The 26,550-nt window shown below is 38.3% G+C and overlaps 1 protein-coding gene across 3 annotated transcripts in view; it reads right to left on the reverse strand.

The window, feature by feature from the left end:
• Window positions 1–11,020: 11,020 nt before the first annotated feature.
• The window catches only part of ppig (peptidylprolyl isomerase G (cyclophilin G)), a 54,060-nt gene continuing 38,530 nt past the window's right edge, over window positions 11,021–26,550 (reverse strand). For all 3 annotated transcript variants that reach the window (XM_028806333.2, XM_051930626.1, XM_051930627.1), the window contains 4 exons: window positions 21,390–21,560; window positions 19,700–19,787; window positions 18,944–19,086; window positions 11,021–13,552 (listed from right to left, as the gene is read on the reverse strand). In XM_028806333.2, the coding sequence (XP_028662166.2) occupies window positions 12,448–13,552; window positions 18,944–19,086; window positions 19,700–19,787; window positions 21,390–21,560 (1,507 nt within the window). In that variant the 3' untranslated portion in view covers window positions 11,021–12,447. The remainder of the gene's footprint in view (window positions 13,553–18,943; window positions 19,087–19,699; window positions 19,788–21,389; window positions 21,561–26,550) is intronic.

The following is a 26,550-nucleotide window of genomic DNA, read 5'->3' on the forward strand; positions in this document are numbered from 1 at the left end:
GTTCAAGTTAAAGCTGAGTCAGTACTGCATTCTTTACAGATACAGAATATTCTACTAGTGAAATACACAATCCTAAAACAAAATGCAAAGAACTAGAGTTTGAACTAAAAATTCTGATCATCAATAGGCTTGTAGGGAAAAGGCTTCAACTATAACAAGCTTTTCTGCCCACCAGTAATGGGCCCACTAGGTTTCCGTCACTTAACATTTTTTGAACTTCCAAGACACGTCAGGTTATAAGCTTTCGATTCAGACCAAGATCAAGGTTTTAGCCCCATTGGTTTGTGAGTAATCACATGACAGACATTAATAAATTTATATTCCTATACAGATAGATATTAATTGAACTTGTGTAATAGTGGGTTACATATCCTGCTTAGAGTCTTAGAGTTTTGCCTCAAACAGATAATAATTGTGGTTTTAATAGTCCAGTGCCGCAGCCACAAGGTTACAAATTCACTGGCTTTACATGACCTTCAAATTATAGTCCGGCCTGGAGATCTACAACAGATACCCAGTTCTTAAACAAGACTTATTCATGGGGTCAGTATTGCCACGTAATAATACTTTTTTTATATTCATATAGCACTTTTCTCACTACTCAAAGCGGTTTACATAGTGAGTGGGTAGCCACTCCAACCACCACATATGTGCACCATCCACCTGGAAGATGAGACTGCAGCCATTTTTGCTCCAGAACACTCATCATACATTAACTATTAGGTGGTGAAGTGGTGAGGGACAGACCCAATTGGAGACGGGATGATTAGGGGACTTGAATGACTAGGCCATGGTGGGTAATTTAGCCAGGACATCAGGATACACCCTACTTTTTGGAAGGATAACCAGGGATCTTTTATGGCCACAGGGAGTAAGGGACCTCAGTCCTACGTCTCATCTGAAGAAGAGCACCATGTTTACAGCACAGTGTCCCCACCACTGCACTGGGATCCACATTCAGACCACCGTGTAAGTGCACCCCTGCTGGCCTCAATAATACCTGTTCCAGCAGCAACCTCAGAACCCAAGCTCTTCCTGGTTGGTCTCCCATCCACATACTAGCTGAGCCTGAACATGCTTGGTTTCAGATAGATGACCACTTCTGAAGTGCAGGTGGTATGGCTACAAAATATAATGAAATTCATACTAGCAAGAGCTAATCAACATGTAATGCGTCATAACGATTAAAAAGTACAACTACCTTACCATGAGACTTTGATTTTGTTCAGATATATGGATGACCAAACTACCATCAGTTTGATCGGTAAATACCACTGACTCTCCAACACGAAGTGCTGTAGTTCAATACAAACAGAAATGCATAACATAATTACGCAATAATATCTTGGATAAATAAATACGTTTGTTAAGAGAATTAGACTGAATAAATGAATCATGGAGCACAAAATCATTTCTAAGGTTGATAAGTGTCACTTAATAAAAAGGTCATTCCCAAAAAATACTAATAAATGTACTAAAAAATTAAGATCACCATAATATAAAACAAATACTTTAATGCAAAGGTCACAGTGGAGCAGTTACAACCAAAGTAAATATAATTAAAAAAATAATGAAAGTAGTCGGGAAAATTGCAAAGCCAAGAAATGAAACTGAAATGACTTTCACATCAGACAGAATGAAACTAAACCGTACAGGAAGTGGTGCGTCTCCCTAGTGGTTCCTTAAATAAATAAAATATAAAATGAAATGAAATGAAATATAAATGAAATAAAAGCAGTTTCAACACAAAGTATTAAATTGTGTGTTTTTGGGGGTTTTTTTGTATCTAGAAATATTTGTGTCTCCTACTTGTCTTTCCTGTAGCAGAAGTTTACAGGAGTTTACTCCCAAGAGTGCAAATCCAGCAGTGCACAACTTTCTGAGCAACAGACAATGGGAGGTGGACATCCATGAGACATACAGGTTTTTTTTAATACTTAAAAAGCTTTAAATTTGACTGAATTGATGATTTACAGTGCCCCCCATAATGTTTGGGACAAAGACACATTTTTCCTTGATTTCCCCCCTCTGTCCCACAGTTCATAATTACAAGTCAAACAATTCAGGCATGAGTAAAGTGCACATTGCAGTCTTCCATTTAAAAGTATTTGCATACATTTTGGTCACACCGCAGAGAAATGACAACACTTTTTCTACATGGTCCCCCATTTCAGGGCGCCATGTTTGCTGTCACAGGTGTCTGCGATTCCTCAGGTGTGTTTCATGGCTTCATAAGACACCTCAGTTTGCTTCTACCCTTTAGAGTCTGTAGTTGCCATTATTCAACACAAGGACAAGTCAAAGAAGCCATTATGAGGCTGAAAAACAAGAATAAAACCATTTGAGACAACAGTAAAACATTAGGATGACCAAAATCAAATCAACTGTCTGGAATATCGTGAAGAAAGAACACACTGGTGAGCTCAATAATCACAAAGAGACTAGTAGGCCACAGAAGATCTCCACTGCTGATGACAGAAGAATCCTCACTATGATAAAGAAAAAGCCCCCCAAGGTCAGAAACAGTCTTCAGGGGGCAGATGTGGATGTGTCAGAGATGACTATCAGCAGAAGACTTCATGAACAGGAATACAGAAGCCACACTGCAAGATGCAGACCACCAGTGAGCCACAAAACAAAAGGGGCTTCAAAGAGCCTGCAGAATTCAGGAAAAAGGGTCTTGTGGACAGGCGAGACAAACAATGATGGATCGGATCAGAGTGATGGCAAGAGCTAAGTGGCAAGACCAAAAGGAACTGCCCAAGATCCAAAGCAGACCTTGTCATCTGTTAAACATGATGCTGGGGGTGTTATGGCTTGGGCATGTATGGCTGCCACAGGTCCTGGCACACTTCTCTTTAATGATGAGGGAACTGCCGACGGCAGTGGCACAATGAATTCTGAGGTGTAGAGAAACATCTACTCAAGTTCAGTAAATGCCTCCAAACTCATTTGACGGCATTTCATCCTACAACAAGCTAATGATCCAAACATACTGCTGAGGCCACAGAGGATTTTGTCAAAGCTAAACAATGGAAACTTCAATGGCCAAGCCAGTCACCCAATTAAATCCAATCGAGCAGGCCTTCCATATGCTGAATAGAAAACTTAAGGGAACAAGCTCCCTGAAACAAACCAGAACTGAAGATGGCTATATTAGAGGCTTGGGAAAGCATCACCAAAGAAGATCCTCAGCACCTGCTCGTGTCTATTGTCATTGCAAGCAGGAAATATGTGACAAAGGACTAAATATGACAGCTTTAATAGACCTGCCATTGTCGTCTAATATTATTGTGCCCTGAAAAGGGATGGGGGGGGGGGGGGGGCAACATGTAGAGAAAGTGTGCTCATTTCTACATGGTGTCACAGAAATGTATGCAAATCCCCTTAAATGGAAGTCTGCAATTTGCATTTTAAATTACATATGAATTGTTTGATTTGTAATTTCAAACTGTGGAGCAGAGGGGCAAATCAAGTAGAAATGTGCATTTTTCCCATATATTATGGAGGGCTCTGTATAATTAAGACTTTACTTCCCAGTTTCAAAGTTCATTCAGAGACATCCAAACACTGCAGTTTTGTTTTTGATTGAACTCTGATCCTGTAGTGCCGATGTGTGATGTGCTGAATTGATCTTTCAGTCCTAGACAAGCAGATGGAGTGGAGTCAAAGTCTCACACACACCTCACTCCCGTAGTCACAGGTCTTCAATGTTAACGTGTTAGTTTTTACTGCAAACTGGCTGGGCTGGCAGGTGAAGGAACAAGAACCCAAGTCACATACACACACATTTCAGAATGGCACATCTTAACTTGTTAATGTTGCATTTTCAGTTGAAAAGGTCAAGCACAGACGAAGGTGAAGAACATAAACGGATGTTTTGATAGAATTTTCCATTACAGCTTAGGTGAACACCTGAGGAAATTGAATTATGACAAAAAATTACATGCCAGCATCATTGCTATTTACTGTACTTATTTTTTGAGCTTATGCTTTTGTTCAACCTAAAACGGCACATCACATGTCTAGGAGTATAATAATAGAAGTGATTATTTATATTTACTATTTTAGCACTAAGAAATTTCAGGCAAAAGTTTTAAGTGGGCCACTGTGATCTGTGAACTTTATTACAAACATTTTATAAAAGATTATTCCTTTATTGAAGCCACACAAACACACCGGTTAATAGGGTGGAACTGGCCAGGAAGATGGAAAGAAACATGTGAAAGACAAACCAGGCAGGCCATTTTAAAATGCTGTCGTTTGCTGAATCAATATATAGCCAGAGTGACCAACGGCTACTGTCTGTAGAAGCCATGAGAACAGGGGAAGATGTTATTTGGGCACAATCCAAATATAACAGACCTGTTGGAAGTTGCCCGTACTTGGCAAATATGTAAATATGTGTGCGTTTATAATGGAGAATCCACCACAAAGCCAGAGGCTGAACAAATACTGCTCTCTGCATTGCTGGAGGTTTGCATAGCTGTCAGTATGCCCACACTAAAGACTGAATGACACCTGTACGTTCCACTGGCTTCTCACCAACCTGGATATGTATGTATAAATGAATTATGCATTGTATTCTTTGCAGCGGAAATTACATTTTAACGCAAGTTAAATACACATCTTTTTGTACTGTATTGCTCTCATCTGATTATTTCTACCATGGTTACTAAAGGGATGTGAATGATGCAGAACAGACTGGAACCAATCAAGAATATAACTCCAGGGAGAGAGCACCCCCTGCTGGATACAGAAATAAAGGAGTAAGAATACAAATATACAGATGTGAACAAATTTGTTGGTATCCCTACAGCTCATTGAAAAAGTGCCGACATGAAAAGCTATTTTCCCCTGTATATCTGCAGGTCTTTAATATGTCATCGAGTATAGTAAAGCAAGTGTGAAAAGAGATGAAGTGTTGCTTATTCTGCAAAGATATCTAAAATGGTTTGGACACATTTCTTGGGACCCCTAGAGAAAAGCCAAGTAAAATGACACCTTTTATTGGCTTAACTAAAAAAGATTACAATATGCAAGCATTCAAGGCAACTCAGGCCCCTTCTTCAGGCAAGATGTCAAGGGGCCTGAGTTGCCTTGAAAGCTTGCATATTGTAATCTTTTTTTAGTTAGCCAATAAAAGGTGTCATTTTGCTTGGCTTTTCTCTACATTCATAATGGCTAAGGGCTCATTTATACTTCACGCTCAGAACGCGTACGCGCCCGCATCATGGCTGCCACGCGTTCTGAGCAGTCATTTGATGCGTCCTCTGAGCAGGTCCTCAGAAATTAACAGAACACGTGCGCGAGTTGCAGTACCAGCAAAAAGTATGGGGGGCGCAGTGTGCTAAAAGTTGGAATGCAACGTCAGAGTCTCTGTTTCCTATCTACATGTGACAGAAAGCCGCTTTGCGGATCCTACGAGATCGGTGTGCGCGCTTTGATATTTGATAAATGGTTCGATGTGGTGAAGCAAAATGCCGACATACAGATGTATTCATGGTGCTTTTATATTCAAGCGTCGCATATTCCCGATCGTAATGACACGATACGTTTTAAAATTCTCACATACCGTCTTCTGTGCCGTCTTTTTTTCTAGGGCTTCCTCTGCTCTTGACAGCAGTGAATCACCAGCAATAGATCGCCACACTGAGCACATTAAATGTATGATATTCCAACTCTCTGCACATTTAGAATCCTTCGATTTATACTTTATATCACATTCATGATGAAAAGCATTAAAGTATGTATATTACATTTTACAGATAAATCAGTAATTTCGTTTAAATAATGAATACTGTTAATAATTACACACATGGGGTGACACAGTAGTGGAGCGTTAGCGCTGCGGTCTTGCAGGGAGTCACGTCGCTGATATTCCCTGCCTGGAGTTTACACTTTTCCTGCTGGGTTTCCTCAGTGTGCTCCAGTTTCCTTCCAAAGATATGCAGATTTGGGGATTTGGTGCCCCTAAAATGACGCTAGTGTATGTGTGTGCTTGTATTCACCTTCCGATGAGCCAAGGCATCGTCCAGGGATTGTTTCTGCCTCGTGCCCAATGCTTGCTGGAATGGACACATCCCTGGATTTAATCAATAAACATCCTTTTCAGAGATATTGCGGTAAGGTGTCATCAGAATTTAATGGGTGTTCTAGGCAATTCACAACACAGAGAAGCCGAACATGTTTTCACCGTGATGATATCTCTCACTGCAACCTGGCAGATTCCTCCAGATTTACGTAAAGTACGCACGCAAGTATAAACACTTCAACGCTTGCATAGCAGGAGTGTCCGCTGCAGCATGCGTCGCGTGAAGTACAACTCCGGCCTAACACGGTAACCCTAACACCCTAGTATTTGGGACCACTAGAAAAGAACCTAAATATTTGGTTTGGAGTGATCTTTCAAATTAGCCATTTTCTTGAATTCATATCACATGTCCAATTGTGCAATCAGTTATTCAGTGTCTTTAAATGGAGAAAAGTCGTCGTTCTGCTCTTTAGTGTCCCACACTGAACACGGACCAGAGAAAGCAAAGGAGAGAGTCGTCCAAGAAGATCAGAAAGAAAATCATGCATATGAAAGGCAATGGCTAGACCACCATCTCCAAGCACCTTGATTTTCCTGTGACAACAGTTACAAATTTTATAAAGAAGTGTAAGGTCCATGGGGTTGTAGCCAACCACTCTGGATATGGCCAGAAGAGGAAAATCGAACCCAGAAAGGGCAGAAGGATAGTAAGAATGCCAGACAAAAAGCCAAGGACGACTTCCAAAGAGATACAAGCTGAACTCCAAGGTCAGGGTCCATCAGTGTCGGATCACACCATCTGACGCTTTTTGAGTGACAGTGGGCTCAATGGAAGAAGGCGGCCACCCAGGAGGACACCACATAAAAAAAAGACTGGAATTTGCTAAAATGCACATTGACAAGACACAATGTTTCTGGGAAAATGTTCTGTGGACAGTTTAGACCAGGGGCCTCCAACTCCAGTCCTGAAGAGCTACTATGGCGGCAAGTTTTCATTCTAACTCTTTTCTTAATAGTAACCAGTTTTTGCTGCTAATTAAATATTTCCCTTTATTTTAATTGACTTTTCTTGAGATTCTGACCGCTGAATTGATTATTTTTTTCCTTAAACGCCACCTAAACAAATTTGATGTGAAGTGAGTCAACAGATGACCAACTAAGTTGAGGCCTCAAACTCCAACCAACTTCAGTTCATTCATTTTCTTACTTTGAACCAAATTCTTGTTGCTAATTAAACCAGTTATTTAATTCCATGGCGCTCATTCTGCCATGGTAGAAATTTCCAAAACTGTTTTCTTTTTTCAGAGCGCTGTCAAAATGTTTTGTGGACCTGAGCAATTCAACATTACTGAGGCCTTCATGTTTCTTTATTTTCTGTTATTGTGTGATGGACACAGGTTGTTATTTATGTGTTGGTTCATTTTGTGTCTTAATATTGTTTGGTTGCTAATTTAGGAAAAAAAATAATTAAGAGGCCAGAGTCTTAAGTTGTGTATCAATTAAAATTAAGGCAAAGAGTTAATTAGCAGCAAAATCTGGTCACTACTTAAGAAAAGGGTTAGAATGAAAACCTGCAGCCGCAGTAGCTCTCCAGGACTGGAGGTGGAGACCCCTGGTTTAGACAAAACTGGTATTAGTAGCAAGTCACATCAACTCCATATCCATGGACAGAAAAAAATGAAGCTTCTAAGAAAAGAACACCATAGCTACTGTGAGAAATGGAGGAGGCTCAGTTATGTTTTGAGGCTGCTCTGCTGCATCTGGCACAGGGTGCCTCAAAAGTTTGTGCAGGAAACAATGCAATCTAAAGACTATCAAGACATTCTGGACCAAAACGTACTGCCCAGTGTCAGTATGCTCTGTCTCAGTCGCAGGTCATGAATCCTCCAACAGGATAAAGAGCCAAAGCACACAGCTAAAAACACTCAAGAATGGCTAAGAACAAAACACTGGAGTATTCTGAAGTGGCTTTCTGTGAGCCCTGATTGGAATCTTAATCCCATCTATGGAAAGAACTGAAACATGCAGTCTGGAGAAAAACCCCTTCAAACCTGACACCACTGGAGCAGTTTTTGCTCAGGTCAAGTGTGCCAAACAACCTGTGGACCAGTGCAGAAATCCCACTGACGGCTCTAGGAATCACAGGTTTACAGTGGAACCAAATATTAGATTAAGGGACATACCATTCTTTTCCATGCCATTTTTATTTGTTTTATTACTTGTAATACAGTATTCTTTTTGAATTGAAACTTTAAAGCAAAGTCAGATTTTTGTTAAATACGCAACAACCAACGAGGGGTGGCAATTACTTTTATAAGTTATTTCCGAGACATTTGTGGCTGGTTATTTTTCCATCAAGGGATATCCACTTCTATATAATTTTATATATATATATATATATATATATATATACACACGATACAACCCAATATCATAGACTCCCCCCCCACACTAATTTTCACTTTGCGTTATCCAAAAACTGCAGTCAAAAGGCCAAAGTTACAGTATATTGGGTTGTAATTCACTTTTGTGGTTACTGTGGCAAAACTGTGATCTTTTCTTTGAAACTTTGCTACAAGCACAACAAGGACAAAAAACTACAAAATGTGCCGCTTGCTTGCAAAATGGAAGAAAGCAGAAGGCAGGAAAGGTGAAGTGGTGCAATTCTCAACTATTTAGATGCCAACAGATTCTGAACTGTGTTACAGAGGCTTTTCAAAGAGCCATATGTTAAACAAAGGATTTTATCTGGAACAAGATGTAGCACTAACCTCCTCCACAGCTAAGGTCCAAATCAAACACCTCCTTTCAGGAGCTGCCCCTTACGTATCACCTGGCCTGGAAGAGGTGGGGCCACATTGGCTTGTTGTCCTGTGTTACAAGAAAAGGAAAAGAGACTGTTAGCATCAGCACCTCCTCTCATACTGGGGTGGAAGGGCATACCTCTCCAGAGACAGGAACATGGTCACCAACAACACGTGACAAGGATAAGAACAAGGGTTGAGCTTGTGATAGCATAATTATGCTGGAAAGTCGCAGTTTGACATTCACTATGATTTCCAGATGTGTAAATTGAAATACTCAGATGAAAACACCAACAACTGCAGATGGCAAATCTGGCATACTTGACTAAAAATCATGTAATGTAGGCCCACCATGTGGTAAAATTTATTGTGAAATTTGCGTACATTTTTAAACACACACAGACCCTGAAACAAAAATTGACAATTGATTAACAAAAATCTAAAGCAACCATTAAGAAAAAAAGATTGCTTTAAATATAAAAAAGTTTTAGTAAGGTGCAGTGTCAGTCAAAGCCTATTTGGAGGCTGTGGTGTGGTGGATGGACGCTGTCCATATTACTAGAACTTAAACGACCTTGGGTGGCGTTTCCCCTCAATGTTCAGAGTGCACACACCTTCAGCAGCATGAACAGCAGCCCTTTGTGTATATACTGCGGACTGTAAGGAGCATGTGCTCTTTGGACTTTCATCAATGAGGCCCAGTGGGTAACGGCACCCACACAACATCATCAGTGTTCAGTGAGTGGGGCTGGGGATCTCTCCTGGTGTCCAGAGCACGAGCCTCTTAGCTTCAATAAATGGTGCCCCTCAGATGACAGCAACCTTGGAGGCTGTCTAATGGATGGACTGGCTCTAGTGAGGAGAGACAGATGCACAAGCAGCAGATGCTCCAGTTTCCACACATCTGGAACAACAAATGCATCTTAAAAATCCAATACAACAAGAGAATTTAACATTAGGAAATTCATTTTTTTTGCTGACAATCAAAGGATTGGCAGCCGTTTAATACACTGCTCAAAAAAATGATGGGAATACTTATCACACATTGGATTCTTGATGAATGAAATATTCAAGTGGAAAATCTTTACTGAGTAATACTATGCAACTTTTTGAGAATAAATTGATGCATCAACAATCAATAGAAAGCAAAATCACGATAACTCATAAGATGAATCAGTGTGTATGGCCCCCCATGTGCCCATATGCACTCTGCCAACATCTGGGCATGCTCCTGATGAGACGGACGATAGTTTCCTGGGGGAAATCACTGGCCCACCGCCAAACCAACCATGCTGGATGGTGTTGCAAGCTGCATAACATTCATCACGGAGTCTCCAGACTCTTGCACGTCTGTCACATGTGCTCAGTATAAACATGCTCTCATCTGTGAGAACAGAGCACCAGTGGTGGATCTGCCAATTGTAGTATTCTCTTGCAAATACTAATCGGGCTGCATGGTGATGGACTGTGAGAACAGGTCCCACTAGAGAACGTCAGGCCCTCATGCCAACCTCGTGGAATCAGTTTCTGACAGTTTGGTCAGAAACATGTACACCAGTAGCCACATGGAGGTCATTTTGCAGGGCTTTGGCAGTGGTCCTCCTCACACAAAGGATCAGAAACAAGTCCTTCTGCTGGGCTAATGGCCCTTCCTTGTATAACAGGCCCATCTCCTGGTACCTCATCCATGCTCTAGAGAATGTGCTGTGAGACAAAACAAACCACCTTGCGACAACACGTATGAATGTGCCATCCTGGAGCTGGACTACCTCTGCAACCTGAATAGGCTACAGGTACCACTTCATGTCGTCAGTAGTGACAAGGACACTAACAATACACAAAACTAGAGAAAAATCATTTAGGAAGGACAAGGAGAGAGTAACCGTCTGTGGCCAACACCTGCAAAACCCTTCCCTTTTGGATGTCTTGCGGTTGTCTCTTTCATTTGCACCAAAGCAGGTGAAGATGATTCACAATCGCTTATGTTTCCTAACTGGACGGATTGATATCCCTGAAGCCTAATTGACTTGATGTTACAGATGGTGATGAATGTGAGCCCCCTTCATTTTTCTGAGCAGTGAACTGTAAATAGAAAGATTTAGTAAACCCAAAATATAAATAGAACACGTACACACACAGAGTCAGGAAACACACTAGTTTTTAGAAGCAATACACATCTAAATTACATGGAAAGATTTCTTTATTCAGAAGAGTACGGTCTGTTATGAAAAAAAGGATGGGAAGGAAACAGAGGACATGTCCTTGCTAAATCCAAGGCTCAAAGACACTATTCTGCACATCTGGAATGGAAATGTATCAAAAGGAAAGGTCTGCATAAAACATCAATGGTATATAACATTTGTGGAAGAAGAAGAGAGAAGCAAAAAAAAAGGGGGTGGGGGGGGGAGAGATGTCTTACGGACAAGAAATCAGGCTTGATAGTCCTATAATGTCAGAGACCAGATGCTTACAGTCTAAATCAAAATATTAACAATCACCAAAAACTAAAGAGACAACCAGTTTAAATACACTGGGGAAAAAAGCCCACACAAAAAGAATACAGGATTGGGCCCACATCCCTCCCCATTCATCCTTGACAGCAATGAACTATAAAGAAAACAAGATACAGAGCTTCCATTTTCTTTTAAAAACAAGAATATACAAATTTTCCCACAGACGCCTCACCCAAAATATGCATATCATTTTTAAAGCTCTTCAAACAAAAGACATGTTTACGATTCCTAGCATCTCACAGTCATTTCTGTAGTTAAAGTCTAATAACATCAACGGAATAAATGGATTTGGGGGCATATCCTGAACAACACAAAAAAAAAAATAAAAAGTACAATCATAATTTATACTACTTATCTCCTTTGACCCTGTCCACTGCATTTTTTCCCCCCTCAAACCGAGTTTGCGTTTGTCTTTTAAAAATGATTCCCAGAACATTTTTTGCGGATAATAAATGTGATGCTTTTGACTTAGTCATGCTAAAGTACACACATGGCTCGGACTAAACGTCCATTATAAAAAGAAAACACAAAAGCAGCATAGTATCATGCATAGTAGGGAAAAAAATAAAGAAAATCTGCAAACAATGAAACTCAAAAGAAAAAAAATCATATCCTGCATCCAACATATTTGAGCAGAAAGAAAGAATATGAAAGAGTGGGTGAATTCAACAGCTCTGGTCTATCAGTTCCCCCCTACAGTATTTACAACAACATTTAAAATGTGCACCTCCCCCCATAATACACAAAGGCACGTTAACTGGAGAATCATGTATTTTAAATTTCTTCCCCTTGCCCACAAAAATCCTGTACGTTCCCCAAAACCCAAAACAAACAAATGGCTCTTCAGTAACAGTTTTTCGGTACATTTTCAAATCAAAATGCAATTTACAACCATGTAAAGCTAAATCCGAACTATGGAACCATACCAAAAGACTAAAACCATTTCCATGTCACTTTAGAAATTTATTAAAACCTCAGTAGTACAAAGATTCCAGGCTGCAGATTGTCAAAGAGCCAACTGAAGTGTATAAAAAGGGACATTTCTCCATTGTGCCTCCAACCCTCTTGGCAGCCCAGGTCTGTAAAATGCAGTTCTTTATTCGCTTTCATCCGTATTGTGGTTTGACTCTCTGCGTTTCTCTTTATTGTGATTCCTCTCTCTCTCTTGGCTTTTAGATTTTTGATTTCTCTCCTCACTGGATGACTTTTTCTTCTCTTTTTCCAGACTGTTATGGAGAGAGGATTCCCTATCTTTACTACTCTCGTTTTTCTTTAAGCTTGTACTTCGGCTCCTTCTGTTCCCCTTGTTTTTTGACTTCCTTTCATCTTCACTATCAGAACTGCTACTACTGTCTGCTCGCTTTTTCCGAGATGTCTCTTCATTGTGTCGGTTCTTTTTATGATGAGAACTCTCTTTATTTGGATTTCTATCTTTCTCACGGCTCTGGCTTCTTTCTCGCTCTGTGCTCTTTTGTCTGTCATGCCTTCTGGAGTCTCGACTTTTACTTTTTTGCGGACTCTGCCTTCTCTCCCTACTCCGAGACCGTCCCCTCTTTGAATCTTTATCCCGATGCCGCTGGTGGTTTTTGCTTTTGCTGTCGTCTCGGTCCTTGCTCCCTGAATCACCTCGTTTTCCCCTCTCTCGGTTTCTACTGCTTGCACGACCAACCTTGTCTTTGTTGTCTCCTCTCTCCCGGCTTCTTGATTTTGCCCGCTTCTCTCGGTCTTTGCTTTTACTTTCATTTTTCTCTTTGCTTGCAGATCTTGCACGTTTTGTTCGGTCTTTACTCTTACTCCTTTCTCTTTCTTTTGTGCTACTCTCGCTGTTTTTCTCTCTCTCTTTTACTTTAGTTGGATTTTTGTCTCTGCTCCTAGACCGGCCCCTCTTCTCATCTCCTTTACCACGTTTTTGTTCCCTCTCTTTACTTCTTGACTTTGGTCTCTTTTCTTTGCTTTTACTCCGACTTCTTGAATCACCCCTCTTTTTAGATTTGTGTTTATCATGTTTTTCTTCTTTATCTGTATTCTTCCTTGTTTCCTTGTCTCTGCTTCTAGATTTCCGTGACCGGACTCGCTTTTCCCTCTCTCTGCTTTTGCTAGGAGACTCAGCAGTTTCTTGTTTGCTCTCTGATATCTTCTGATCTCTGCTCCTTGATTGAGGTTTTGCCATTTCCTTCTTATTGCTTTCCATAAGTTCACTTCTACATGTGGAAGGAGAAAGAAAAAAAAAAAAAAAAAAAGTTAAAAGCAATATTGTATGCTTAAAAAAAAATCTCAAAAAAAAAAAAAACCCACAGATTTATAAAGAGGATAGTCAGACACAAATTACACAAAGCATACAGTGGAACCTCGGTTCACGAACGTCTCGGTACACGTACAAATCGGTTTACAACCAAAAAGTTCGCCAAACTTTTGCCTCGGTTCACGACCACACACTCGGTATACGAACAAGCCAGTTTCCCTTTCAGTTTGTGCGCACCGATGATTTCTGCACGTGTTGCATTCTTCTCGGTCAGACGTGTGTGCTTGCACGTGCGTGCATGCTTTCGCTGTGAACTCTTTGTGCTCTATTTCATTTCCCTTCCTGTTTGTACGCGCCAATTACTGTATTTAAGCACGTGTTCAGCCTCTCCCTGTTCATTGTTCTCAATCAGACGTGCGTACTTTACCTGTGAACTCTTTGTGCTCTACAGTATTTCGTGTGCTTTTGCAGTAAACCATGGCTTCTAAGCACTGTAACCTCCTCTCCACCCAGTTCCTCCTCATTTCATGCCAGAACTCGACTCATGCAAGGTTAGTTTTCTTGGTGGTTTATGCTTAGTTTTTGTATTACGAATTTTTCAAATGTTCATTTTTCTGTTCGTAGCGTGAATTGTTGCAATGTTACTTTTCTTGGTTGTTTATTAAGTTACGGATTTTTCAAATGTTCATTTTTTTTCCCTGCGATCGGGTTGTAAGGCAATAGCGCGAACTGCTGCAATGTTACTTTCTTGGTTGCTTGTGCTTGGTTTTTAAATAAAGATCGGATATGTTCAAAATGTTCTTTTTTTCCCCTGTGCTTAAAACTCATTAAAAAAAAAAAGTGTTCATACAGCGATCGGATCATAAGGATATAGCGTGAACTCTTGCAATGTTAGTTTTGTCTGTTGTTCAAGGTTTTCTCAGTGTTATTCAATGTTTTTACATTTAGTTTACTATTACGATGTGCATTCTATGGTGTAATTAACTATATTTGTGCTTAAAAATCTTTAAAAAAATATATTTACATACAGTTTGTACCGTCTGGAATGGATTAATTGTATTTACATACAATCCTATGGGGGAAATTGCTTCGGTTCACGACCAGAGTTTTGGAACAAATTATGGCCGTGAACAGAGGTTCCACTGTACTTGAGAATTATTTAGACCTACATTTGCTTCTTATCGCTGCAATTTTCCTTCGGACTTAAAAGTTGTTTGATTATAAATAGAAAGGAGTTTAACCAACAATACATTTAAGAGTATAATTAAGAGCAGAGCTATGCAGGGTATAGCAAATTACAAAGCTGTGTTGTTTTTATACCAAAACTGTCAAAGACGCAACAGATGCTCTCTCTGTTTTTGTAATAGTTGAAAAAAACACAGACCAGGAGTACAATATAAAACAATTTAGGGCGGAGTGGTGGCTCTGTGGCTAAGGATCTGCGCTGGTATCCTGAAGGTTGCCGGTTCGAATCCCCGTCACTGTCAAAAGGCCACTGCTCTTCTGGGCTCTTGAGCAAGGCCCTTAACCTGTAATTGCTCCAGGGGCGCTGTACAATGGCTGACCCTGCGCTCTGACCCCAAGGGGTATGAGAAAACTACCAAATTCCTAATACAAGAAATTGTATAAGGTAAAATAAAGAACAAAAAAAAAAAACAAAAAAAAAATTCAACAGAATGTAACTGAGGTTCACTCATTTACTCTCTTGAAATTTATGGAACGCTGCCAGCACAATCTACTTTTGCTTAGCATCATCATTTATTACAAAAAAAAAAAAAAAAAATTGTCACAAACAATTATACACACAGTACAATATGTAGTGAAATGCTTAGTAGCCAAACTCAGACTGAGCATTAGGTAGAACATAAAAAGTACAATACATGACTGTATAAATATCAATACAAATCAATGTTAAATTATAACAATAGTATGGATTAAGTGAATTAACTAAACGTCATGCGGCTCTGTCATTTAGGAGGTGAATGGACTTTGGAAATGAGCTCTTCTAATCTCTCTGAATTGGTTTTCAGGCAGTGAAAGCATATCCCTGACTACAGCACAGAGAAAAAGCCATTGTTGGCGATTGTATGGGAACTAGGAAGTGCTTCAGGACTATGTAGTTCCTTAGAATTAAAGGAATGCCATTCAGTCCCTGTATATTTGAAGCGAGAGATTGGTTCTGATATTCTGGCACTAAATCAAGTCAATTTAAGAGTGGCTGAAGAATTGTATAATTTGTGATTTTCCACTTGGGATTAATAAAGTATTTATCTATAACTTTTAGCCTGATATTGACCTCTTTGCATCAGAATGTGGTCAACAGCACACAGAGTGCACGACATCGGGAGAGTGATGCAGTTAAGAATTAGTACCTCAAAAACTGATGTCCATTTTCTGATCAGGAAAAAGAGGCTTGGCCTCTTAAAGTTTGTCCTACTGGGTCTTGTTCATAAACAAAGGCAGACATGGTGTTAAGGCCAACCAACTAATCTGCAACAGTGTCAGTTTTGCAAAAAAAAAAAAAAAAAAATTCTACCCTATTATGTTGATAAAATGGAATTAACAATTTGGAGAAAGCTTTCACTCTACTAGTGAGCTTACATTCCCAACCTCAGCTATGGTCACAAGTTTTTGGTAGAGAAAGAAAGAATGAGGAAAGAACGGAACGAGTGGCCAAAATTAAAAGTTTTTGAGGTGGCATGCTGGTTCCTTCTTCACAATGCTGTGGGGATTAGCAATACTGCAGGACCATGCAATAGAACAGTTTGTTTCTATGAATGAAGAGGAGTTAGTCTAGGTGGGTAAAGAAGGTGTTCTTGGGTGCCTCCTACAGAAGCAAGCATGGCCAAAAGCAAAAAGCCTTAAAAAATTATTCAAGGAATTCTCCAACCTCCTAGCTATTTAATGTAGCTCCGATTTAGCTTTAAATTGACAATGGAGAGGAGTGGTTTAGTCTACCAATCTCATCACATTGCCTACCTGACCATCGCCAGGGCAAATGGATGAATATTACAATAATTACATAAAGCAAATAACTATATAAATTTTCAGATCCCTAATCAGGATTTTGACAATAGAGGTATTATTGGATATTTGTAATGAAATCTCTTAAATTTGAGAAAGGTAAGAGTACAGAGAAGAGTGTAACATGTGTGATGTCAAACTGAATGCATTTAATGCAGATTGACTAAAGATTCTGCAATGAGTAAAGCAGTTTTTTTATTTGATCTGATTTATTTACATTAACTTACTTTCAAGGGATGGCTCTGTACTTGAGTAGAATAAGCATCCATGCTTAAAAAAATTTTTTTTTTTTTTACACATTCAACTTCTTGAAAACACCAGATTTTATTCATACTTCTTATTCCTTTGAAAAATGAAGTCTAGTTAAAATCTCTACCTTACTGTACACTGTAAGATGATTTCGTTTTTGGGCTCCTCTACCTAAAAAATATTTCTCAAGTATTGTTTTTATTCACGGTTCAGTTTCCGTTTTTTCTGGCTCCCGTTACTACTGCAAGAAAATGGAACATACTACCACTTAGACTAGTTTTAACAAATTTTTTGATTCAATTCACACAAAAATGCATGAAGGGTTTGGTTTTTCCCTGCTTTGTCTTTGCAAAATGCTAAAAAGTGAATTTGTTCACTGCTCAACCTAGAAAATTTAATGTGGTTCACTCCACAAGTTACAATATTAAGCCAAGACCTAGTATTCAATATGTACTAACAGATCAGCATGCTGCTAATCTCAGTCCTCCAACCACGGTGAGCTGCACTTCAAACTAAATGGTGGCTCCAAAATAGATATGGCAGTGACAGTCAGTCCTAGAGACTGTTTGCAAGCTAGTTTCCTTAAATAGATACATGGACAATAATGTGGAAATGAATGCATATCAAGGAAATGGATGCATACCAGTAAACAAAAACTAATCCACAACTATGTATCCCGAGTATAGATCAGTGAATCCAGATTTCCATTTTAATATGACCTTAAGTTTTATTATCTTAATAGCATATAACAAGCTGATTTTTTTTATTTTTTTTTTTTATTTACTGAAACCACATAACATTCTTAAATATTGAACTTATTAAAATACACTGTACTGTCTTTTGTCTATTGCCGGCATTGACCCTGTGAACCTCACCCTAAAGAGAAACTAATCAAATCACTGCCACAGCTTATAATTATTTGCAATAGCTAATACCAGACTTTTTCACAAACAGCCCTACTGCCAATGTAGACACTGACTTGAGTTAAATAGGGGAAAAAATAAAAAAACCTAAACATGACACCTAACAATAAATTACTTTTGTAATCAATTAGGTATCTGCTTGTCACACTGGTTGTTAATTATAAGCAGCCACTTAACATTACAGCATTAATTTAACTCATACTTTACAGCACTAATGTTTTACTGGAGCTGGTGTATAACACATTAAGAACTGAACTGGATAAAAGTACAATTTTTAGGCAAAGGGTCCCAGTCTGACAGAAACTAGCAGTTTTCTTCCTTGTCGACATATTAAATTGAAGAGAGTTGTTGTTACTAAGGAAACAAATATTTTTAGTTTGCTAGTTTTCAAGGTTTTGGAACAAATATCTGATATGTCTACTCTTCAACTTCATATGTATTTAGTATTTTTATATTATCCTTTAATCAGCTGCCAGTTAAAAATTTGGATGCTGATAAGGGATCAATTGCTAAGTCACTCCCTTGGTCTCACTTATATGTCTTTGCTCATAATAAAGATCAAAAATATTTTTGATAACTAGGAATTTCTGCTCTGGTCCACTGAATATTTGATAACATGGTCAGATAAATTAAATCTACAACGTTTGAAATGCAGAGAGCACAGTAGTGGCGCCACTGCCTCTCAACAGGGAGATCAGGGTTCATGTCCTTTGTGGTTCCCGTTGGAGGGATGCATGTTCTCCCAATGTCTGCACAAGTTTCCTCACAGTGCTCTGGTTTCCTTTATACAGTCCAAACAAATCCAAGTTAGGTGAACCTGGTGCGGTTAAATTGCCGCACAGAGACGAGAGAGAGAGAGACAGAGAGAGGGAGGGTCTAGTATCCTATACTGGGATTGCATGGATAGGCCCCAGTATTCCTTTGCTACCTACACTGGATGAGTGGGTTAGGAAATGAAACAGAAAAAAAATTGGTGTCTAAGAAATATCTTGTGAGCAAAAACAGGCTTCTACTGCTGCTTCCCGAGATTCAAATGGAGGTACTTGACTTAAACTGCTGTGATGATAATCCAACTGATTTTCAGGTCTTTTTTTTTTTTTTCATCTGTAGTATTAAATGCTACTTCTCAAAAACACAGAAGCATGCTCTCTTACTTGTCTCCTTTTATCCACCGTTCACCACTTGGTGCCCTCATCCTTTGAGCTCGTTGCATCTCTTGTCTCCAATGGGGTGGAGTTTCACTCCGTCGAAAACGATCCCTTGATCTTGACCTGGACCTTGACGGCGTACGGTAGCGCTAAAATATATTGAAAATTACAAATGTACATCCCTCTTAAAAAAAAAAAAAATGACCCACAAAAGCTATTCAATTATAAACATCTATGCCATTTGTCAAGCAGTCTGCACATCTATTAATGTTTTCAGATAGTAATACAAGTACTATAGCAGCAAGATTTCAGAAGATACAGCACACCACAGCCTCTATAATAATAAGTACATTTTTTTTTTTTTAAACTTCACATAGTTAGATACAAGAAATGGTAAATGCAGACTCCCATGCAGGTATAACACTCTGCTGCAACTGTATTATACCCTCAAAGACTAGCACAAGAACCATGCACCTAAGAATGCCAACTAGTGATGAAAGGCACAGAGCACGGTCAGTCCTCAGAAGTGCGAATCATTAAGGCTCTATCTAGTTTTCTTAAAACAAATGAAAGTATAAAAAAAATAAATCCTACCACAAAAGTGAAAAATTTAAATGTGATTCAAGTTTGAGAAATAACGTTTCTGCACATATTAAATTTAAGGTAAAAATATTTTTTACACAGCAAAACTTTCTGCCATTATATTTAACCCTTTGTTAGATTGAAGAATATTAACTAGTAAAGCTAATATTTAAATCTTACTCTGGGGCCTCTTCCTTTGATTTTTCTCCCAGATCGTGTGACTAGAAGCCTCCTAGGATATGAGGTTTGTTGGGAGTTGGAAATATTGCTATAAAAAGAACAAAATTATGATATGAAGCATTTTCAGTTACACTGTACAATGCAAATGATGCTCTTATAAAAAGCAGAGTTTAAATGTGTAATAGCATCCTAAAATGACATTTACAGTACAGCATTTACAGACATGTCATTAAAATCATTAAATTTGATATTATTTGAACTTCTAACAGGTTTATTTTCATTTAACAGATCTATTAACAAAATGTTATTTCTATATATGCATGACCTTCAATGCATTTAACAGTTTTTATCTAAACAGGGACAGTATCAGGCAACCTAAAACATTTTATGTATCTATACATCCAGAGCTACAGTAGTATTTGACAAGATGCTTAGACACAATGAGCTGGGCATTGACAGAGACAGAAACATCTGGTAGTGGTAATGATGTATAAGAAACTAAACAATTGTTAAGACTCTAGACAGATATAGTGAATGGTTTCAATCAAGTTTTTCTTACTTATATTTCAATTTTACACAACCCCCAAGAAAAATTGCTAACTGACGGTTCAATCATTTATTATTGCCATAGTTATACAATAGTCTAGGTTGGGGTACTTGGGAATAAAGCAGGGAATGGCAGGGGAAGATGGAGAGTTATGCAGTGTTTGAGTAGTTTAAATGAAATTTGGTAAACAACTGTAGGCCACAGTTAACCGTTATCCAAGTATAACAGAGGATTCTATAAATTCAATAATACTGCCGTTCAGGAATATAAACAGTAACGTAGTTGCACCAATAGTATGTTCTCTATAGTAATGCACAGCAGTAATAATGACTACATTATGATGCAACATTTTTATATGCTATATACAGTACTTTACAACATTTTAACTCTGTAAATTTGGTGACAATAGAACAATTTACTGTAGGATGCATGCACTCATCAGCTGATACATTTTGTAAGACTTTAGGAAAAATGAGAGATTGAAAGAACCACAATGCAATTATTTGCAGGTACGGCCATACAGTAAATTTGTCACCTTTCAAGATGTTTGTGAATACTTCAAGACAATGCAACAAAACATAAGATGTGTGCGCAATGTTACTACATTGTTTTTTTCTAATGTATTTTGCTTTTGTTAGAAGTATTTTATTTTTGTGTGGAGTAATGGAGCTGGAAGCATGTAAAACTGCACACACAGCTGGCTGCATTCAGCCTGAACAATGCCAGATGATGTAGCAGAAACATCACAGGTAAACAAGGTATGATTAATTTTGCAGTGTCTAGAAGCTTATACACACAGCTAGAATCATCTGTCACCAATAATGTGTTAGTTAGGCTAGAGCTAATTTTTGATATAACATTTTCCCTGACTGCGCGAATACACATCAAGAACTACTTAAAAAATAAATAAATAACTGATTAAGGAGGAAAAAAAAAAAAAGTTATGCATTTGCAATAATGATGAAGATGCTGATCCAATAGTGAAACTGTCACGGAATCTCTTATATGCAAACAACCTTATCAACTAAATCAACAGCACATGTTCTAAACAAGAGAAAATGATGCCTTTGTCCAAACAAGAGGTAGGCAAACTTTTTCTTGAAAGGGTATAAATAGAAAAACAATGCTGGTATAACTTATTACCTTTCTCTCTCCCTTTCTCTTTCCTTTTCTTTTTCTGGAGGCTTCTCTTCTTTTATTTGTGGGCTTCTCCTCATAAGGAAACGATTTTCTGGAATAGGTGGGATCTCCTCGGGACGGACACTGGAGACGGGCTGCGTTTGATTTTTTTCATTATCACTCGCCTCTGGAGAGCTACAAAGTTTATATATTTAAAAAAAAAAAAAAAGATTTTCAATAAACCCACAAGCAAACAAAAACACTTGCAAAAAAGGCAAAATAAAATCAAGAGGTTCAAAAGCAAAGCTGTGTCTGTACTCTGAATTTCAATGTACTGTGCTGTGAAACACTCCAGATGGAACAGTGAGGAATGTACTTGAGACTTCTCACTTGGACATTTGCAGTTGTTTTTGTGTTCTGTCTGCTGTATTACAAGAAAACAATGTAGGAGCAAGCATGAGGTAAAAGACTCTCTGAATGAATGCGTTTGTGATTGAGACAAAGATGGCAAAAACAACACATGCACTACTCATGACTTGGGTTGTATCAGATTCTAAATTATTAGAAAAAAATAGTTAAATGCTCCATTAATGTAAACCCATTTATTACACTATGGATTCAGAACTTTCTTTTAAACCGTTCACAGATGGTTAAAGTTCAGGACACTTTTTCAATAGTCATTCATTCAAACACAGGAAGTCCGCAGGGGTGTGTCTTATCACCATTACGGTTTACTCTGTACACAAGAGACCCGAGACAGAATAATGACCACTGCTCCATTATCAAGTACGCGGATGACACCATGATCATAGGACGCATATCTGGGGAGGATGAAAGCCACTATCTAAATCAAGTGGACTATATGGTAAACTGGTGCAATAAAAACTCTCTCACTCTTAATGTATAAAAGACCAAAAGAAATTATATTTGATTTTAAGAGACAGAAATCTGTATGTTCTGGGAGAGGAGGTAGAAATAGTGACTGAACATAAATACTTAAGATTGTTACCTACGTAAGTTCTGAATGAATACAAATACAAAAAAAATATTTTCTAAATGCAACCAGCGCTTATTTCTCCTCCATAAACTCAAGCTATTTAAAGTAGAAAAGGACCTCATGATGTCCTTCCATCACAGTATGATCCAGTCTGTGATCACTTTCAGTTTCATTGCCTGGTTTAATAGTCTGACAAACCAAAACTCAAAAAAGCTCCAGCAGATTACAAAGTATGCAGCTAAAGTTATTGGGGCTGATGTAGATGATTTGACTAGTGTGTGTGTGTCAGAGGGCAATGTTAAAAGAAACTGGAAATCATCTCAACTGATGACAGTCATCCATTACATGTAGAACTAAAGTTCAGTAAATCAGTAAGGATAGTCGCTTTGAAAACTCACACAAATCGCTCCAGACACTCCTTTCTTCCTAGTGCCATACGACTTTTCAATAAGAAATATTGGAGAGAATGATTAAGGTTTTGATATACAGTGGAACCTCTAGATACGAGTTTAATTCGTTCCAGCACTGAGCTTGTATAGCGAATTTCTCGTATCTAGAACAAACGTCCCCATTGAAAATAATGGAAATCCAGTTAATCCGTTCCGCATCCCAAATATATTAACATAAAAATCAATTTTCCTAACAAATAACACTGATAAATTATATATACTGTAGTCTACCTTTAATAAATAACACTGGTAAATAATATAACTGATTATTAAAAGAATCAAAACAGGTGTCCAAAGTGCAGTAGAGCATTCAATAAATCTTTAAATAAATAATCCTTAAAACAGTTGTGAAGTGGAGGTTTAAAGTACATAAGAATAACAATCCTTTAACACGAGGTTAAAACGTCAACAGGAAGCAGTCTTCAAAAAAACAGATGACAATCCCCGGTGCTTCTTCTCTGTTAGCGTCTCACCTGCTTCTCCCATGCGGGCTCTGCAACAGGCGAGACACTTAATGCAGCTGACCTTCTCTACACCGTCCTGCTTCAGCTGTTTGGCTCGCCTGTTCAGCTACACGCGAGCCTGCACTCGCTCGCTCTCTCGCACCGACTTCCTACTGCTGCGGATTCCTGCCTCCTCCTGCAACCTCCGTTCTCTCTCCTCTCCTCTCTTTTCTTTTACTTCTTCTCCCCCTTAACCGGCTCGCGCTTCTCTATATATGCGGGGAAGACATGGCAGCTGCTAGGGTTACCACTTTTAATACAAATAAATAAGGGACGCATACGTATTGATTCAAAACGGGACGCGCAATTTCATTCTCAAATACGGGACGATTCCGTATTTTAAAGGACGGGTGGCAACCCTGCCCAGCCCATCAGCCACAGGAACAATCATGGATGTGGGCAGTTTCCCACCTGTGCACTTAGGTGAGAAACGCAGACACCGCAGATCGCCCTGCGGCTCGCTACAGCTACCACGCCCCCTCGCTAAGCCGCGAGCTATACCCACAGCCTGGCTCGTGGCTCGTTACGTGAGCCAATGCTCGTATTTAGATCTGAATTTTTCGCTCATACTTTCCTCGTATTTTGAATTTCTCGTATACAGAGGTGATCGTATCTCGAGGTTCCACTGTATATCCTGTAACCTTTTTTTTTGGTGTAAATATGTACTGTATTATCTAACTGCCTTACCTTAATCTTTCTTGTTTCTATTTGTTTGTTTTATTTCATTGTCTGTTATTAGATGCAACTGAGAAGGCAAATTTCATGTTTTCTTGTGTAAACATGACTAAATAAAGAAACCTTAAACCTTAATAAATTCTAAACAGATTGTTTGCATTTTTAAGCTCATCCCTGTCAGGAGTTGGTAAAATCACTGAAATGGTTTTGCATAAAATTACAGTCCCTTCCACAATTAATTGGTACCCCTGGTGAATATGAATAGGAAAAGGTTATATAAAATAAACCAAACAAAAAATTATGGTGAATTAACTTAATCTCACATTGAAACACAACTGAGAAATCCAACCTTTAACTAAAGAAAATTTATTCTGAGAAATAATTCCTCGTAAAGGAATTAGCAAAACCACATGTGCCATAATTATTAACATCCTGCATTGAATATTTTGAACAACCTCCCACAGCACTCACTCTTCTCCTATAACATCTTGAAAAGGCTGGACAATATGGAACAGGGAGTCAGAGACCATTACTATAATATCTCCAGATAACCCTGGGTCCTAGGTCCTCTCTCCTCTTCAGCTCACCCCACTGGTTTTTAATGGTGTTTAAGTCTGGTGACTGGCAGATTATTGTTGTGTTGATTTGGATATATGTTTTGGATCTTTGCCCTGTTGGAAGACATGACAACCCAGATTTAGTTCCTTGAAAGAGGCTGTCAGACTGTGGATTACCGTTTCAAAATTCCTACACTGATAATATATTTTATATTATATATATATATATATATTATATATATATATATATATATATATAGAAAAAAAAGAATGATCCGGATGGAAAGAAGCTTCAGTTACATTTTGTTCATAAGAACTTCTACGAAGTTATTTTTTGAAGGATGTGGAGAGAAGTACTGGACCAAAGTGGAGCAAAAACAAAAGGTTTGGAGCTTGTTACAAGACATACGTAATGCAACTTGTCTGAAGACAAGTCAAATTTTATCATAAGTTATTGTTGTACATAGATCTTGGTATTCAGGGCAGGAATTTGGGAAAGTGCTCTAACATTTTTGTAGTTTTGATGTAGCCAATCAGGAGCTGAAAACAATGCGCAAAAAAAACAAAAACAAAAATCAAACAAAAATTGTAATATTAAGATGTAAAATTCAATTTAAATTCATTACAGACATACTGTGCCAAAATAAAATTTTAATGTATTGAGAATCCTAGAACCTGAGCTTGATAGCGAATTTTTGGACCCCAAACTTCCATTTACATGGAATTAAGATAAAGAATAGAAAATGTGGATATTCTTGAATGATCAAGATACATGATTATTCTGATCTGTGGATCAGATTTTGATATAGTTCAAAAGATGGGATGAAGAGAGCTCAGTTGATTTTAGGCTTATGCACGGATTATAACTTTTGGTAGAGTTACAACTCCAGTAGCTATATTTTGAACCTGCTGTAATGAGCTGATAAAGAGCATGAAGAAAACTAGATAAAAAATGGCAGTAATTTGTGGACATATACTAAAATGCAACTGCAGTATAAGAATACAAAATCACAAAGATCTGCATCTGTTCTGTCATTATAAAAAAAGTGTAATTCTGTCATTTCACATCTCCAGACACTGTTTGGAGCCCAATATTATACCTTGCCATTAACTGTATACACAGCTGTTTCATTGCATCATACCTGAACTTATTTTTCAGCAGTAGTTTATATTAACGAAATAGTTGGGAGACATTTACGTTTAGTCATTGTACATCATTGAGATGCATTTCTTTAAGTAGGAAGACCTGAGAGAGTAGCTAGCTGTTTGCAATTTCTTCATTTCACATTGTGAGTTCAAGCTTTTTAATTCTTGCTTTTCTGAAAGGATACTATGCATTTATTAAATGTTTTTTCTGCCTGCTGAAATTGTTTGAAGATCAAATGGGAAAACAATAAGCTGCTACTGTTGCTGTTCACTTTTTGATTGTAAAATAGATAACTTGACAACCTTCACAAATCAATATTCATTAGGATGCAAGTAATAGTATTGACTGTATTAAGCAACCTGTTCATGTAGGATTCTTGCCTCTAATTCTTTAATGATGAGATCAGACTCCCTAGGAGCTTGAAGGAGTGCGAGTAGGTTCAAAATACAGATTTTCTTCTACATTTCCTCTCATAGTAAACACAGAAGCATACATGGATTACTAAAAGTTATGCAAGTAGTCAAATATCTGTCTATTGTTTCTTATTGATTTCAAAAAAAAAAAAAATGCCAAAAGTTTGAAGTGGTCAAAGTGACAGCAAGGCAGAAATGGAGAAGTGAAGATGCTAAAATAAGGCTGCAACTTAGTAAATAAGTATTAACAATTAAGAGAGAACTCTGTAATAACTAGACACAACTACCATTAATGATTCATGATGTGCAGATCCTTGGTGTGTTCATCAGTTGTAATGATTATATCAAGCTTAGAGAAAGACACTGGGATCATACTCGGACAAAATTTGAAGAAACAGTTTCAACATACTCAAAATGCAAAAGCTGGAAGACAGACAAATGGTG

Source organism: Erpetoichthys calabaricus, chromosome 8, assembly GCF_900747795.2.
Source record: "Erpetoichthys calabaricus chromosome 8, fErpCal1.3, whole genome shotgun sequence".
In the NCBI taxonomy this organism is placed as follows: domain Eukaryota; kingdom Metazoa; phylum Chordata; class Cladistia; order Polypteriformes; family Polypteridae; genus Erpetoichthys; species Erpetoichthys calabaricus.